The sequence below is a fragment of the Lycorma delicatula genome, chromosome 1 (genome assembly GCF_047948215.1).
Source record: "Lycorma delicatula isolate Av1 chromosome 1, ASM4794821v1, whole genome shotgun sequence".
Taxonomy (NCBI): domain Eukaryota; kingdom Metazoa; phylum Arthropoda; class Insecta; order Hemiptera; family Fulgoridae; genus Lycorma; species Lycorma delicatula.
The window spans coordinates 354,836,628-354,855,262 of record NC_134455.1 but is presented as its reverse complement, the minus strand read 5'-3'; the positions used below and the strand labels follow the sequence as shown (position 1 = coordinate 354,855,262).

Genomic DNA, 18,635 nt, shown 5'->3' with positions numbered 1-18,635 from the left:
TTGAGGAGTATTTTCATTATATTTTATGGTGACTGCAGAAGTCCTATTCTTTCCAACTAGTTAGCTGGTTAAAAATATTTAGAAGTAATTAAAAAAGGATTTGTAGAAGCAAGAACTGGTGAAATTACATGTTTGGGTAGCAGATAGTCAGCTATACTATTACTATGTTATGATTTTACAATTTATTGTAATTTTCGTGTATATAGAAATTTCAAATATGTGAGCTCCTAATTCATGATGAATTAACTGATCTAAATGGAAACATTTTTTTTTGTAATGAGAAATAAAATGTGATGTATACCTTTAAATTTAATAATATTCTACAGTAGTGTAGTGAATAATTCAATGTATATTATTATCTTTGAGTTATAGCTAACTAGGGTCTATTTGTAGTAGTCTGCAGCCATAAATGTTTTGCCTAGTTCTAAAAAAAAAAACCATCGTTGTACAATAGGCATAGTGTCTATGCCTAACTGCAAAACTGCCAATATTGAGTTAAGAATGTCTGTCCTTTCACCTTGAAGAGCTCAACACAAGAAACATACTGGTATATCTACATCTCTTACTGTTTTGTAGATATTGCATATTTGAGCTTGGTCGTAGCTAAAATTTTCCGTAGTATTAAAAGAAACTTAATGATTTATCTTTACTTACGTCACTATGTCTGTTAATATTTTAAGTTAGTTTTTTCTTGCAGTACAAGGGATATAGTGACATTCTGATAATGCAAACATTGTTGTTCATTATGTTCAATAATACAGAATTTTATAGCTGTGATTATTGTTTAAACTCATGAAATTACATGTTACCCAATTGCTTTAAACAGTTTGCACACTTATTATACCGATTGTACTTTGTATTATTTTTTGCCATATGTTGGCAAAATACCAACAGATGCTGAATGGAAAAGAGGTTAGCTGACAGATTTGGATTAGAAAATAAACAAACAACCTAACTTTGTTGTTGTGCTTGCAGTAGTACTGTTGTGACAGTTTATATTTTAAAAGTGTTTTGTTTTAAATAGAACAGTTTTAATTACTACTGGACTTGTGATAAAATATCGTAAATTAGTAGTTATAGGTAGGCAATTAGCCAGAGTATTTAACTCTCATGCATATGAGTTTTAATACAGACAGTGAAGATGATTTGTTCTTAGTTAATTTGATAACAAAAAAATAATATGAGGTAAATTATCCTTATATCTAATTTTTTTCTTAGGAACTGGTGTCTGCTTTCAGACAGTTGTTACTAAGTCATAAAATGATGTTTATACTTTAACAAAAAAAAAAAATTGTGTTACAACTTTATAAATACTTGTAATAAAAAAACTCGATCAAGTAATGCATGCTTAAATTTCTGCTTTATCATTATGTATTTTTTATATTTGTTGATGAACATGCTATTAGTTTTAATGTAAAATTCACTTGGAATGGCTGTATAATGATAACTGTTTTTGTTGTGCAGTCTGTACAGTTGCTGCCAGCTGTAGTGAGTGTTGAAAACGCATCACTTATGACATCGGGTTCAATAACATCTACTAGTTGTACAACTACAACGGTCACTACTTCAACAACTGCTACAGTAACAACATCTTTTCAAGTACAACCACGATGTCCGGCTGCAATAGAGTTCGGGAAGTATGAAATACAGACCTGGTACTCATCTCCCTTTCCACAGGAATATGCAAGGTAGTAAAATCTGAATATGCAAGGTCAATGAAGAGTTTTCTTTTCTTACATTAATAGAAAGTGTGTGTTTGTTCTACCCGGTAGTTGTGTTCATTAAAATATATATCTTTTTATATGATTTCATGTAAAATAAATTGTTAGCTGGTCATAATAAAATTTTCAATGGTCAATGCATTTCTTCATTGTAATCTCTGAATTCATTAGAATATGTGTAAATATTAAATTCTTACTTTTGCACTTAAAATGATTGTCACATACTTTAGCAGAAACGATAGGATAAATCAAATTATGTGCATACATTTCTGAAGAACTGAAACAGAGTTCACAGTTGAGTTTTTAAGTCGGTGCAGCCACCAGTTTGATATATTGATATTGTTTTGTTTTATCATTAATTCTTACCACTTGACTGTCTGCTGTCAGCAGACAATAATTGGGAAATGGTTGGCCATACCACAAGTAGGTCTGCCATCAGCAGACATCTTTTTTCCATTTCATATTTACTGGTTTTTTCTTGAATACAATGTGTCTAGCAACAGCTGCTATCTGTTGGTTTATTTTTGAAATATTACATACTTGTAGAGATAAATAAATTATTGTGATACTATCGTTTGTAATCGGCTTAAATATTTAATCCTATCCGATTCATTGTCAAACTGAGTCCGTCACGCTAAAAACAGTCCTATTTTTTTTTTTTTTACTGTAACTTGCTTTACTGGCCTGTTCATGCAGTTACAATGTTTGTCAATAGATTGCAACTCATTTACTTCTTTCCATTTATTAAGAATTTTTAGATTTTATATGGTGATGAAATACAATTGCCAATGTCATGACTGCAAACAAACATGGCTTCAACCTCACGTGTGTGTGGTGGCAAGAGATTTTAGTGATGAATCTGACTTTTTTGAAATTAAATATTGACTAAAGTGATACTGATAGTGTTATTAGTGATCATATCTATAGTGAATGAATGAAATTAAATTGTGGATGGAAATGATGAAACTTAAAGTAACATCTAGAGGTTATTTGAGGTAAATGATCCAGACCTAAAGCAGTTTCCTTTCATAGAAAATTCATTCGGTTTTTAAATACCTATTAACCAAACACTCGTTAATGAATTAGGGTATTTCCAGTTATATTTCACACGTGAATTACGCACGCAAATAGTTAACACTACTAATGAGTACACAAAAATAAAAATCCAAAAACAGACACCTCCTCCCCAGTATTCTATTTGAAATATATGGAATGGTATGTCTTAGATGAAATAAAAGCTTTGATTGGTTTTTTTTTTGAATATGGGGGCCTCAATCCAAAAGCAGAATTAGTCGAGTGTTTTTCTGAAGATTGGCTAAATCGGTTTCCATTTTTCAAAAACGTTTTTAGTAAAGTAAGATTTCTGCAATTATTTTGGAATCTTAACTGTTTCTCGCTCAGTTTCCTAAGGTATACAATCCAGACAAAATAAAATTAGAAATAAAAATATTTCTAATTAATTAATTAATTAGTTAAAATATTTAGAAAAAATAAAACAGGGAATTATATAAAGCACAGCATGAAATTTCAATTTATGAAAGCACTGTAGGTTTCAAAGGAAGGGTTTTTTGGAAATGTTATAACCCAAATAAGCCGACAAAATGGGGATTATTAGTTTATTCTTTGTGTGAAGCTGTTAATGGTTGGTTGTTGTCATTTGCCCATATTATGGTAAAACAACTGATAGTTTGATATGCCCAGAATTTCCATTTACAACCCGCATTGTCCTTCATTTGCTGCAAACATTGTTTCAAACTACCGAAAATACTGGCTACCACATTTTTATTGACAGATTTTATACTGGACCAGATGTTGCTATGGAGCTCAGGAAACTGAAATTGCGCACTATGAGAATAGTAATGACAAACACACAAGGCCTCCCATGTGAAATAAATAAACCAAAACTTCAGGTACACAGTACAATTTCTTTTCAAAAGAACAGAGAACTAATGACATTAGCTTTTCCCGTAAAAAGGATTGTCATAATGTTATCAACATTTTATGGTCCCCAAACTACAGAAGTTCAACAAATTGTGAAAGTAAGTATTGTAAGAAATTACAATATGCCTGATTTTATAATTATACTAAATCTATTGGTGGTGTTGATAGGGTTGACCAGTACTGTGGAACATACCCACCGGACTGGTCTAGTGGTTAAGTCATCAACACAAATCAGCTGATTTTGAAGTCGAGAGTTCTGGGGTTCAAAACCTAGTATAGGTAGTTACTTATATAGGGATTTGAATACTAGATCGTGGATACCGGTGTTCTTTGGTGGTTGGGTTTCAATTAACCACACTTCTCAGGAATAGTCAATCTGAGACTGTACAAGACTACACTTCATTCACATTCATACATATCATCCTCATTCATCCTCTGAAGTAATACCTTACAGTGGTTCCGGAGGCTAAACAGAAAAAGAGTACTGTAGAACAAGTCCTACAAATGGTGGCAGAAACGTTTTTTTTAGCTGTTGGAATTGGCAATAGTCAACAGCTTCATACTGTACAAACAAAACTTAATTGAAAATAACTTAAAAATAATTACAAATAAAACTAATAGAAAAAGAATAATAAGACATGAGTGGAGATTTACTCACCAGATTTCAAGGAAACAAGGTCGTCCCTCATCAGGTGATAGTGAGAAAAGATTACATGTTAAGCCCCACTTCATAATGCAAAATGGAAAAACGTTGACTAAAGATTGTACAATCTGCAGCAATAGAGCGAAGAAAGGAGGAAGGAAGGAGACAGTTTCTATTACAAAATGTGTGAAAGAAAACAAGGACTACATTCAGGACTGTGTTTCAAAAAGTATCACACAAAAAAAGTATAAGTAAATTTGTTGTATGATAATAAAAAACGACCTTTTAAATAGTGTAAATATAACATAAGTGAGAAACAGTGTTAAATAAGTTTTTAAGAGGAAGTAAGTGATAAGGTAAGTAGGTACAACTGTTATATGTGCAATATTATGCATAAAAATTAAGAGTTACTGTGAATGTATACGAATAACAATTAAATTGGAAAGGGTTAAGAAAAGATAAAAGTCTCATGCATGCAGAAAAAATTGAAATATTTCAAAAGTTAATTACAAGTAATGGGTTTTCTATTTAAAAAAAGATTGTTAGTGGAAAGGGTGAATAAAAAATTTGGCACGTGAAACTTCAGCCAGTAAACTTCTTGAAGCTTGTTTATTTAAATTTCACTTGCAAAACAATATTCTTCAACTTTATGAACTCATATGTTTGGGTGCAGGGAAAAAAAACGTTTACAATCTTCCTAAAATGAGGAGATTCTCAGTTTGACCTATATAAATTTTTGTTATGTCCGTATTTCAAAGTCTTATTCACTTTGATCCATTTTTTTATTTCATATAGAGAAGTTTCATATGGTGGTACTTCTGTGTTTTTTCATCTAATTTAAATTGAAATATCTGAATTATGTGCAATACTTGCAAATGTTTTAAAGATATTTTTTTTATATAATTTTGTATTGTTATAATATAAAACACAGTTTGATGTTATTCTGAAATTCAAACTATTTTTACCTGAAAATTAAAAAAAATTAGTTGGAAATTTCAGTGCTGAAAATTATGCATATTGTATTCCAGAGAGCCTTTTTTTTCATGTTTAGAGCAGTCTATATTATTTCTGTACGTTTTTTCTTATTTTTGTGAAGGCTAAGGCTGCTTGTCTTTGCCTTTGTTATAAACAGCTTTTTTTATTTATCTGTATTTCAGATTGCCAAAGCTGTTTTTATGTGAATTTTGTTTAAAATATACAAAAAGTAAGGCTGTGTTAGAACGACACCAAGAGAAATGCACTTGGAGACATCCACCAGCCACTGAAATCTATAGACATAATGATTTATCTGTATTCGAGGTAAGTAGGCTTAGTATTTGTTACTTTTTTCAACTGACTTTGAAAATAACTTTTTTAATTAGTAGAATGTTACAGTCACATTCACCATTACTGGCTGGCTTGAGCCAGAGGTCACTGCCACCAAATTTCCATGCCCTGACTTTGGTACAGGCTCATTGAATTCCTTTTGGTAGTTTTATGGTTCCTTTTTGAAAAATACTAAAGTTAAGGAAATTTTAAAAAAATGTTTGTTTTAAGTTGATTTTTTCATTTTGCAGTATAGATGTAGTTAAACATTGCCGTTTCCTTGATTACAAAATATATCACTAACCACATTTCTACCAGAAGTTGTTTTTTTATACTATAAGCTTAGAATGATTTTTGTATGAATTGGTTTTAATGCTTAAAAAATTCCCTAGTCACTTTATAAATCAGCTATTTCTTTCTGGCTATTTTTAATATATTTCCAACATCTATATTTTATTTAGAATGAAGGTAAAAGTGTATAGTAATATAAGAATAGTACTTTAATAAGTAAAATTTAAAAAAAAATTAAAATATTGACATTACTCTTTATTATCTAACCATTATGTCAACACCTTACGTTAAGGTTTTGACATATTGCCTAACTTTATAAAAAATTAATGAATATTTAAAAGAATTTATTTTGAAGTCTGGATAGTTTTTTTTACACAGGAAGCTGTTTATGTTTCACAGAAAAGCTTAGAATTTTGTTAATTTAATATGAACTGTTAATACATACTTTACAAAAAATAAAATTTATTACATCAAAGAAAATAACTCATTGCACTTGTGTAGGGATTGATATAGTATTTTCAATTTCATCAGATTTTCAGTTCGATTTTTGGCAATATTTAATATTTTTACTATTAGTAAAAATATATTTTCATTGTTAACCTCTTATCATGCTTTGCCGTACTGAGCATGTCATGCATAAACTATATGTCATATGCATTTTGCCGTACTCTGTTCATATTTTCATATGCTGCTCTCTTACAGCTTTTTTTTTTTTAATTTTCTGTATTCAGCTAAATGCAACAGGGAAAAATTTCTCCTTTATATTTAACATTTCTAAATGTAGAAACTCTCTTAAAATATCCCTTTTTTAGCATTTCCTAGTCAGTCAGCTGTTCCAATGTTTACTTTCTGTAAAATGGTTGTGCTAAAGAAATCTTTCTAATTGATTAAGAAAAATAAAATTATTTTTTGGAATTATTTTGCTTTTTATTTTTAGTTTTTGTATTCTTTCATGAGTTTAGTGATTGTAACCATTTTTAATTTATTCGACGTGTGGAACATTTTTGCGTAGAGGTTATGTTACTTGTAAGTAACATGTTGTTTATTGACATTATATAGGCCTAAGTTTTTGTGTACATTTTTTTATGTAGTTTCTAAAGAAATTTAATTTTTTAATTTAAATAAATTTAAAAAATTAATCTATAATATGGCAGGCCCTAGTGGAACTTTATGACAGGGAAGTAGAACAATTATTAGATGATTTATGATCATCTTTTTCATAAAGCTCAGATTTATTTCAGTTAGGTAGTGATCATGAGTAAGAATGTATTGAACCAGAGATTGATTTGGGTGGAGGTGATACAAATGCAGTTCAAGGGTTAGATGATAATTTTTATTTGGGGGAGAATGTGGATAATTATTTGGGTAATATTGAGGAGTTTGTGATCCTGGACCACAAATAAACTGAAACAGTGTTTCAGATACATTTAAATTCTTTATTGATGATTCCTTAGTTGATCTAATTGTGGAACAAACTAACATACGAGGTGTGTGAGAAAAGTAATGAGACTGACTTTTTACTTACCAAAGTTTTATTTTTTCAAACAACAATATTATCCCCTTCAAAGTAGTTCCCTTGTGCAGCTATACACCGGCAGAGTCATTCCCACTCCTGGTAGCAGCGCTGGAAGGCTTCAACTGGTAGGGCTTTTATCTGGTCGGTCACAGTCTTTTGAATGTTCTCCAGAGTTTCAAAGTGACGTCCTTTTAAGACATGTTTCAATTTCGGAAAAAGGAAAAAGTCACAAGGACTCAAATCAGGTGAATAGTGGGGTTGAGGCACCGTAGGAATGCGTTTTGAGGTAAAAAATTCTCTGATGGCAATGGCCATGTGACTCAGGACATTGTCATAATGAAGCATCCACTTGTCCGCAATGTCTTATCTCATGCGAGTCACTCCTTTCCTGAGCCTTTCAAGGACACCTTTGTAAAACACTTGGTTGACAGGTTGTCCTGGAGGAACAAATTCTTTATGCGCGATACCCCTACTGTCAAAAAAGCTTTTCGGTCGAGGTGATGACAGAGTGTGCCACTCTTCGCTTTGCCGCTTTGTTTCAGGATTGTACTCAAATATCCAGTATTCATCACATGTGGTCACATGATTGAAGAATTCTTGGTCATTGTCAATCCTCTCAAGAAGATCAACGCAGAGGTTTCTTCGATTGCCCTTCTGTTCCATTGTGAGGTTTTTCGGCACCAATTTCGCACAAACTATTCACATCTCCAAATCGTCTGTCAAAATTTGATGTAAGGTGAAAGTGTTTAAATTTAACTGTTACTCATCATCCTTATTGTTAAACGACAGTCTGTTCTCACAAGAACCCTCTCACGCTCAACGTTTTCATCAGATTTTGAAGTTCAAGGTCTCCCTGAGCGAGGTTGATCTTTAATGTGTTCTCGGCCTTCCAAAAATGATTTGTGCCAGCGGAAAACTTGTGCTCTTGATAAGCAATGTTCCCCATAGGTCTGTTTCAACTTTTCAAAGGTCACACTCGTGGTTTCTCCAAGATTAACACAAAACTTGATTGCACAACATTGCTCTAAATTCCAATGCTCCATTTCCGTAACAACAAAAACACAACTTCACTGATGGTGCTATAAAAAATAATGTGTTAGCTGAACGGAGTTGAAACTCATACTGAGCATGTGGAAGGGATGAACAAACCAGTCTAGCACAGACCGGTAGACACAGCGTTGCCAGATTGCTCGCAGTGTTACCCATCTCATTATTTTTCTCACACACCTCGTATATGCTTTTCAACAGATGTCAAAACAGAATAGTTTTTATAGTGCTTTCACGACAGTGGAAGCTGACTGATTTGTGTACTGATGATGTTTATTTATAAACATGCAGTGCTTGTCTTAAGGGGATATCTGTGAGGCCAACTACCCAATCCTACTTTTCAGAAATTCCTTTGTTGGAAAGTAAAATATTTTCTTTGATAATGTCTTGTAACAGGTTTGAGTTCCTCTCTAAATTTTTCATTTTATCAGATAACACCAAAGCAGATGTATTTACTGGACGTAAAAAACTTTTCAAAACAGCGTACACTTTGTTTAAAAATATTTCTATAGATGAATCTGTGCTTTTGTTGAAAGATATGTTATTTAGACAATACTTACCATTGAAAGCCGCATAGTTTGGCATAAAAGTTTTGACTTATATTAGTCTTCTTCAGGCTATACATGGTCTTTTATTGTTTATACTGGCAAAGGTATACAGTTTGATAGTAATCTTATAACGCCTAAATAAAACAAATTGCAATCGTTAGTTCTTTTTCTTCTTAAACCCCTGCTTGGGAAAGGTTTTACTTTCCCAAGCAGGGATGGATAATTGGATGGATAAGGTTTTACATGGATGGATAATTGGTATAATAGCTCTATGTTAGCTAAATTATTAAAATCCTATAAAACTGATTGTGTTGGGACACTGAAAGTCAACAGGAAACATGTTCCAAAACAATCCAGAAATACATAATTATCAAAAGTAGAAAAAAATACTGTCTTACATTCTGGGGATGTATCAATATTCAGGTGGCGACATAAGCACGTGATTTCTTTTATTTCTACTTATTACAATCTTCAGACGACTAAAAAAACTAATAAATATAATAAAACTGAAATAAAACCATCAATTTTGTTAGACTAAATAAATTTATGGGTGGTGTAGATGTTAGAGACCAGATGTTGCAAAGTTATGTAGTTGAACATAAATGCAAAAAAAAATGGTACATGAAACTGTCTAAAAGACTAATTAACGAAACAATTCTTAATTCATACATCATTTGGAAAAAATGTAATCCAAAAGCATACTTCCTTGCCTTTAATTTAACTCTAATTAGTGAATTGGTTCAACAACACTTGAAACAGGGAAACAAACCATTACCTGGTCGACCATCAATCAGTCCTTCTTCTGCAAGATTGGCTTATCACCATTGTATTGGTGTTCAAAAGTGAAAACAATGTTGATGCATTCTTCGCCTCAAAGGGCGTGATTCATCATGAAATTGTCCCAACTGGTCAAACCATGAAGAATTCTAAATTCTATTTAGAAGTAATGAAATGCCTAATGCATTGCATTCGTTGAATCCGGTTTGAGTACCGGGGTCCAGGCAGTTAGACTCTCTTGTACGACAATGCCCTCGCATGAATGGCAGCAGTTTTATACTGCAAATCAAATCAGCATCTTATCCTACCGCCCTATTCACCCTACTTGGCTCCAGCAGACTATTTTCTGTCCCCAAAACTCAAGTTGAAGATGAAAGGCCACTTTTTCAAAAACATTCTGGTCATCCAAAGGGCTTGCACCGAGCAGTTGAAGGCGATCCCACAAAGTGATTTCTCCAGAGCGTTTGACGGGCTCTACTGGTGCTGCAACAAGTGTATAACTAAAGAAGGGTTTTATGTAAGAGGGCTGATGTGAATAAATTCATTTATCTTTAAATCTGTATTTTTATTTAATTTAGTTTGGTAACTTTTCAGACATACTGTGTAGCAATTCATAAAAAAATCAAATCACCCTTGGTCTCATAAAATTAACACTTATACAAATATGATTAATAATGCAGTCAAATACACACATAATAACAAAGAAAATTTATAATGATATAGTTAAAACATATAGCAGTTGAAAATGGACACTACTTTAATTAATAATATTTGTAAAAACAACTATCAAACCAAAATAACTTCCTTAGAAATTAGTTCATAATAAAGTCACAAAAAATGAATAAATATATATAATTATTTATATATTAATAATAATATCATTTAAAACATTACTAAAACTTACAATAGGGAAATATTTAAACCAGCATACAAATGTAATAAAAAAGTAATAAAATGAACAATCTTAGTGGAATTCATAAAATTAGATGTAATGATTGTGATTGTATTTATATAGCAAAAACAAATAGATACTTGAGAACTAGATTTCTTGAACTTTATTAAAATTACAAAAAAATAATTAAATTTTTTTAATGTGGCAGACATCTAATAAACAATAAACATTCTATATCTGATTAATACAAATTTATAAATATTAGAAATTAATAAAGATGGCATAAAATTAAATATTTTAGAAGAATATTAAATATTAACAGGTAGACTTATAAAAACTGAAAGATAGCAGCACTTGTGTAAATTAATTCACAATTCTCATTATTTTATACTGTATTCAGTTAGCTTGTAGAGTGAAGAATAAATGTTGTATTTGTGTTTCACAATGTGGCCGTATCTATATACAACACTATAATCATTACTCATATATAGTTGCTGTATAATTAATTTATCATATAGCAATCAATGTAATCAAAACTTTACGTAATGTTATGTCTTCTCAGTTCTATTAAAATTCTTGATCTTTTCATATTATTACTCTTTTGTTTTCATGTTCCAATTTTTTTGTTTCTGTTACTTATTTATTTACTCTAATGTTATTTAAAGTTAATATAATGCAATGTCATTTAGTTTACTGGAATGTGAGTGTAGTGCATTCCTAGATTTGTGTCTGTATGACTTAAACCAACAAATTGTGACCTTAAATTTGTATCTGTATAAATTATACCATTATTTTGACACTGTCAAAATAATGGTAAAATAACTGATTCAACTGATTATGTATGATTACTGATATTCTCTCTGAAAAAAAGGCTGCGAAAAAAACCTTTAAGTCTTGCAGAAAAACACAAAAGCAAATTACGATGTAATCCAATGGCGTTGATTTCAGATGTTGTTAATAAACTGCTATCATAAGTGGAAGTGGTGCTGCTTCCGTGTACAATGTGATTTGCAAGTTGAATCATTTGATGAATTACGGTTTCCTAAAAAAACATAACCCCACAGATCAAAATTTAATTCATAAAAAGTACACAAATCTTAGTTATTGAGAAATGGTTTAGCGATGTATTATTTCCTCTGTAAGAGAATTCGGTTATTGACGTAGACAATGTTCGTTATCATTCATGTAAAGAGGAAAGAATTCCAGCCATGTCTTTGAAAAAGAATGATACCAAAATATGTAGCTTAGTTCAAAAGGAGTGATTTTTGAAGAGGATGAACTTAAGGTCCAATTACTGCAAAGGATTTTGAGTGTTAAAAGTAATTTTATTGTGTATAAAATTGATGAGGTAACAAGATCCAGTGGCAAAAGGCAAAATTGTGCTTCGGTTACATCCCTACTATTGTGTACTCAACCCAGTTGAGTTAATTTGGGGACAAATCAAAAATTACATATTGTAAGAAAATACTACTTTTAAAATATCTGATGTTAAAAATTTATGCTTAAAAGCTGTCAATGAAACAGGCCAGCATATGTAGAAAAACTGTATAAAACATAACGGATACTGTTAAACCTAATTATTGGGAATGGATAATATATTAGAAAACAAAATTGAGCCTCTTGTTTTATCTCTTAATACTGACAGCACTACGGATTTCTTGCAATCAGATGACGAAAACTATTAAATTTATTATTTGTTTATTATCATAGAAATTTAATCTAAGATATTAATGAAATTTTACTGTTGGTGGACAATTGACATTTTCATAACTATAAATTCCATAATTTATTTAAATTAAAAATATATATAATAATTTAAAATTAATTGCGTGTGGTTACTGAACATTAACGTCACATAGTTTTATTTTATATGCATCAGGATTTACAGGAGATGTTTGTGAATTGGCCACCTGAACACTTGTACCTGCAGTTTGTTTACTTGAACTCTATAAGCTAACTGAATAAGATACAGTATTGTTATTTTTAAATTTTTATTTTGCAATAACGGAATTATTTCATTCATACTATGGATTCTGTGAAAGTAATTTTGTGAAAAATTAAGGTAAGATATTTCTTATCTCAATATTTTGTACTAGGTTGTTTAATGGAATTTAAATGCACATGCGCACATACACACACACACACACACACACACACACACACACACACACACACACACACACACACACACACACACACACACACACACACACACACACACACATATATATATATATATATATATATATATATATATATATATATATATATATATATATATATATACACATACACACATACATACACAAATGCCCTTTAGTAGGATAGGATTTTGTTGTTTGAATACAGTAGTACAGTATTATTATTTTTATTCATATTTGAACATAAAGGAGGACAGTGTTTTATTTTCAGAAAAAACAATAAAAAAACTTGAAAATTTTTACAAACTTCATTTTAATTAGTTACCAATTTTTTTTTTTTTTTCAATTTTAATTTAAATGAAATAAATATGCATGCTGTTGTTCTTTTCAAAACTTTTTCCCTCCACAATAGCTGAACATAATACTGTTTTCTCATTTTTCTGAATAGCAGACACCTGTAAGTAATGGACAGATTGTTGTTCCTGAGCCATGTCTGATATAGGGAAATTTTACTATATATATAATTTAAAGAATTATAATGTTATAACCACCAGATACAGTCAAAATAAAAAAGTAAGAACACTTAATTAACTGTGGTGCTTGTGATGTGTCACCCCCTTCTTCAGCAGTTAAAAGTATAAATTTCACATTAATATGAATAACATTTTTTAAATAAATTTTATCTTATATATACTTGTGTCAATAAAATTAAAACCTATTATATCTGTCATGGTGGTAGTTTATGTTAAGTCACTTAGATATTATATCTGGCCAACCAATTTAAATGTTCTACCATATTCAGTTGGTTAAATTATAAGATTATAAAAAAACTTTTCCTTTCAGATAAAAACACTAGTGGCTTAGTCAGAAGACAGATCATTAGTCTTGTTAAACAGATCATCCAGAAAAAGACTTGTCAAAGAATATTGAAATTTCAGATGAAAACACAAGATTGTAACTGTTAAAGGCTCTTGCTTTTAAAAAAACAAACCATTTTTAATAAGGTGTTGTCAGAATTATCAAAACTGCTAAGATTCTCATTCTTATATTCTTATCACATAGGTTTATCCTTAGGCCATCCTTGCTTCTTTTTTTTTTTCATCTTTTGATCTCCACAATAAATATGGAGGATACCTTGCTACCTGCATTAGATACTGACTCCAATGTTGCAGTCACTAATGTATCAGAATTGAGACTACGCACCCCCACCAATACATGTAGGGCAGCTAAGTGGTTACCCTTTCATTTAAAGACTTATGTGCTTTTGGTGGCTCCATTGTTGACGTCCTAAATCTTCTTTTTCTAGTAGTTTTATGATAGTCTTCTCTGGTTGGAAGATTTCCAAGTTTCTAATTAACAATATGTTTAATTGTAATCACTAACGCCGATACCAGCTATGCAGTTTTATCTTTCACTTTGAATTAAGTTGCAGGATCTGAAGCAACCAGAGCATATGACATTACCTTAGACGATTATTACCTTTGACAATGTTCTTTGCTTTGAAGTAGCCCACCTTTTGAATTGTTTTAACATTTTAGATTGGCACTTCCTCTTAATATTTTAGACATAGTTTATCGATCCTGCAGAATGATTGGCGGATCCCTCTACTGTTCATCAGGATGCAATTGCTCACTATATACACAGATCTGTTTCCTTGTACAACGTGCTATTGTGTGTCTAAATCTGACATTCAAAGCTTCGTAATGGAGTCGAGATGAATGAATGGACGTCTATGAAATGTCTGTGTCCAGTCTTTATTGTTCTGGACACTTTGGCTTGTTGAATGTGCAACATGCAACGTGGAGGGTATAATTTCTCAGTTTTGTCAAGTGTTCAATCAACATTCTACAACTTTTTTTATTAATTTCCTTGAATTCCTTTTTTTGTGCAGTTCAGCAAATCTCTGCACACAACTACCCTGTTTGAGGTATTTAGATTACCATGTGGTAAAACCTCAATGTCTTAACAGTTCAATTTTCTTCGCTCTCAGCAACTGCAGTGGTTGTAAATTATTGACGTTTTCAATAAACAAACTGTTTACTGTCTAGCAACTGCTAGTCCTACAGCAGTTTACCTAACCTACTTCACCAGTCCTGCAACAGCATTTATACTTCATAACATTTATACTGTTATTGGCATATGTAATTGCCAGATTGTTAATGTAAGTGCTTTTGCTGATTTCTGCTGGAATTGCTAATATCAGTTTCTTGATGGCGATCCTAAATAAGGTACCACTCAATGGCGGCAAGCCTTGTGGTATGTCATTTTCCAGTCTTTTTTTTTTAGAGTACTCAAAAACACGAACTTGAAAAGTACAGTTGTTTATGTAGTTGCCAAGTAATATTGGTATATGATCACAAATGCTCCATTCATTTAGCTGAAGCATTATTCCATGATGCCAGGTAATATCAAAAGCCTTCTGCAGATCAACGACAGTGTTTCCTAGTGATGTAACTGATGTATATAATAGTTTTAGAATTGATCATTTGATCAGTAGTTGAATGGTGCTGTTGAAATCCTGTTTAATGTGAGGATAAAGACCTTCTCTTCCCAAAATCCAAATGAGTTTATTTATAATTTTTTTAATAGCTAGTGGAAAATGGGGACTATTTTAAGGAATAGAACAGTAAGCATTGGAATCGGTCAGATTTTTATCTTTTTTTTTAGGATTGGAACAATGCTTTTTTTCACTGCTTCAGGTACATTCCATACTGCCGTATTTGATAATATAATTCTGCAATTTAAGTTTGGGAGTGGTGTTTAGTTGTCTGATCATGGTTTAATGTATTTCATGTAGATCAAATTCTGTATTGCTGCTGGTTTTCTTCTAACGCTTTCACAAGTTTGTCTATTTTGAAAGGTACATTGTAAGAAAAATTCGTGTCTTATGATTTTTGAAGAAATCATCATAATTATCCAATTTACTGGCTTCTTCGAATTGATAGGCTAATATTTCAGCAATTTCTTTTGAAGTATCTATAAGTTAATCATCATATTGAAGGCAAGTTTTGGGTGTAAAGTTTATACACTCATGGACAGCCTTCACTTTCTTCCAAATATTTGATACAGTTGTACTTCTGCTAATAGATGACATGTATTGTTGCCAAGATTGTTTTTTAGAATCTGTCATCATTATTTTGGCATACGTGTCCTTTTTTTCAAAGAAATCAGATTTTTCAATGTAGGACATTTCTTGAAAGTGTTCTATGCTTTTTCTTCTTTTTTATTGCTTTACTTATTTCATTATTCCACGATGGAAAACAGGTGGCTTCTTGAGTATCTGTATGTTCCGGGAATATATCTTGATGCTAAATCAAATATAATATTGGTTATAGCATCAGTTTCACTTTCAATAACTCCAGTTGTTTTCGGAAGTATCATATTAGCAGTGAAGTTTTTTCCAACTGCCTTATCAAATCTTTTGGAGATCGGATATTATTTTCTTGTAGTATCAGTTGTAATTTCCAGTGGAAAATGATCACTTGATCTTGTAAAACTTTGAAAGAATATTTTGGTGCAATCAAAGTACTAATAAAAGTTAAATTTATACAGGATGTCAATCCATCTCTGGCATTAAAATAAGGCCATCATTTAAAATATTTAAGTTAGAATTTAAAAGGAACTTTTTCAATTCTCTTTCCCAGGGATCTACTCGACCCCAAATAGGGTTTGTGTAGAAGTCGCCCATTAGTAGTATAGGTGGGGAAAGCTGAGAAATTAACTTATTATGTCATCTTCCTTCCAATCAAATTTTGTTAAATATATGCTGCAGAAAGCAATCTGCAGCAGGTAGTTTATTCTGATTGCGACCATTTGCAGATTTGTGTTTGTTTCAGCTGCTTCAGTGGTAACTCTAGTCGACATTAATATTGCTACTCCATCTCTAACTCTTATATTTGGCAACTGGTCTCACCGATCAACCGCCAAATCTTGATTATATCTTATTAAGTTAAAATTTTCATCTTTGTAGAAATGGTGTTTCTTGCAGACATTTACAAATAGGGTCTAAATCATATGTGAAGCATTGGAGCTCAGTCGTGTTTGACAAACATCCATTGATGTTCCAACGCTGAATTGTCTCATTTATATTAGGCATTTAATCTGGGGTTTGCTGTATAGCCATCCCTTTTCGCTCTTCTTTTCCATTCTTCAGCCAGCTTCATGTTATTAATATGTCATCACCTATGCAGCTCACAGCCTTCGAGTCAGCGACCAAAGAAGCAGCGGGTGACAAAGGAGCAAGGCTGCTTGGTGCTTGGTTTTGGCATGATTGAGACATGGAAACCAGGAATCACCCATGAAAGGAGTTGCACCAGCTGCTGCCTTTGCCAGGAGTTGTTTTGGTGTGACCACTTCAGAAGTACATAGTAAAGTACATAGCAATCACTTTCTTCACAGGCTCACTTGACAGATTATATAGTTGAACTTGAACCTCAGGTTTATTATCTTTCTCAGATGCGCATTTGTTCTTACTCAATGTATTATCTAGTGGCTGTATCTTGTTCCTTTTGAGAGAGAGAGATTACATTTTGTTGTCATTTACTCTCTATCATTATAGCTAACACTAGAGTGAGGTTTCTGAGGAGTTGGTCTGAATAAAAAAAACCATCGGGTTGGTCTAGTGGTGAACGCATCTTCCCAAATCAGCTGATTTGGAAGTTGAGAGTTCCAGCGTTCAAGTCCTAGTAAAGTCAGTTATTTTTACACGGATTTGAATACTAGATCGTGCATACCGGGGTTCTTTGGTGGTTGGGTTTCAATTAACCACACATCTCAGGAGTGGTTGAACTGAGACTGTACAAGACTACACTTCATTGTAAAGTAAGTTTTAAAAATTTATTTTTTGTCCAATTGAGATTATAAATTTATTTTGAGGACATTACAGCTTCTTTGAGTAATGGTAGTACTGTGGTAATACTAATCACCACCACCTGGGTGTAAGCAGATACAACTACGTGTGTGTGTGCACGTACATGCGTGCGTGCGTTTATATTTCATTTACTAACCATTAAATATTGCAGATTTATTTAATTACAATCTTAATTTTAATACATTAGCTAATCTAACTTTTTTTGTACTTATAAGCTTGTATAACAAGTTTACAAGAATAAAAATATAAAATAAAACAAGCTTGTATAACAATTTCATTGATATCATCCAGAAAAACTAATTGTAGTTGCGCTGAAGTGTGAAGTTCATTACATAATGTTTCAGGTGGATGGAAATGTTAATAAAATTTACTGTCAAAACCTCTGTCTACTTGCAAAGTTGTTCCTCGATCACAAGACACTGTATTATGATGTTGAACCTTTTCTTTTTTATGTTCTAACAAAAAATGATATTAAGGTAAGTCATTCTGCTATTAAGTTTTTATGTACAGAAATATAAAATTATGAATAAAATAATCATAAAGTGTCATTATTTTGTAAAATTAATTCTATTTGTTCCTGTAATGGGAACACTTTTTCCCCCAGCTATTCTCAATCTTATAAAAAGTGTCTTTTTGGTCAGTGTTAGGTTTTTTGGTCAGAGCCAATATATACATTTTCCAGTAGCTTGTGCTACTCTGTAGGATCTTTTTGTCCTATAAATTTATCTTCTTTTTTTTTGTTTAATCACATAGTTAAGTGCATGGTATTGCTTCTACATCTATAATCATCCATTCTTCTCTCGTTATTTGTAGATTTCAGTGTGCAACTAATTGAGTTTGCTGAATAGTTACAAAGTTTTCTATACTAAGATTGAATGGCTTGTAGCATCTGACAGACAACTGAGGATGACATGTTAATGATAAAAATTAAGAGTAATCTAAC

General features: G+C 31.6%; 1 protein-coding gene across 5 annotated transcripts in view; it reads left to right on the top strand.

Annotated features, from left to right (window-relative positions):
• enok (histone acetyltransferase enoki mushroom) overlaps positions 1 to 18,635 on the top strand; it is a 150,828-nt gene that overhangs the window by 59,455 nt on the left and 72,738 nt on the right. For all 5 annotated transcript variants that reach the window (XM_075382531.1, XM_075382530.1, XM_075382527.1 and 2 more), the window contains exons 7-9: positions 1,465 to 1,688; positions 5,463 to 5,604; positions 18,037 to 18,168. In XM_075382531.1, coding sequence (XP_075238646.1) covers positions 1,465 to 1,688; positions 5,463 to 5,604; positions 18,037 to 18,168 — 498 coding nt within the window. The remainder of the gene's footprint in view (positions 1 to 1,464; positions 1,689 to 5,462; positions 5,605 to 18,036; positions 18,169 to 18,635) is intronic.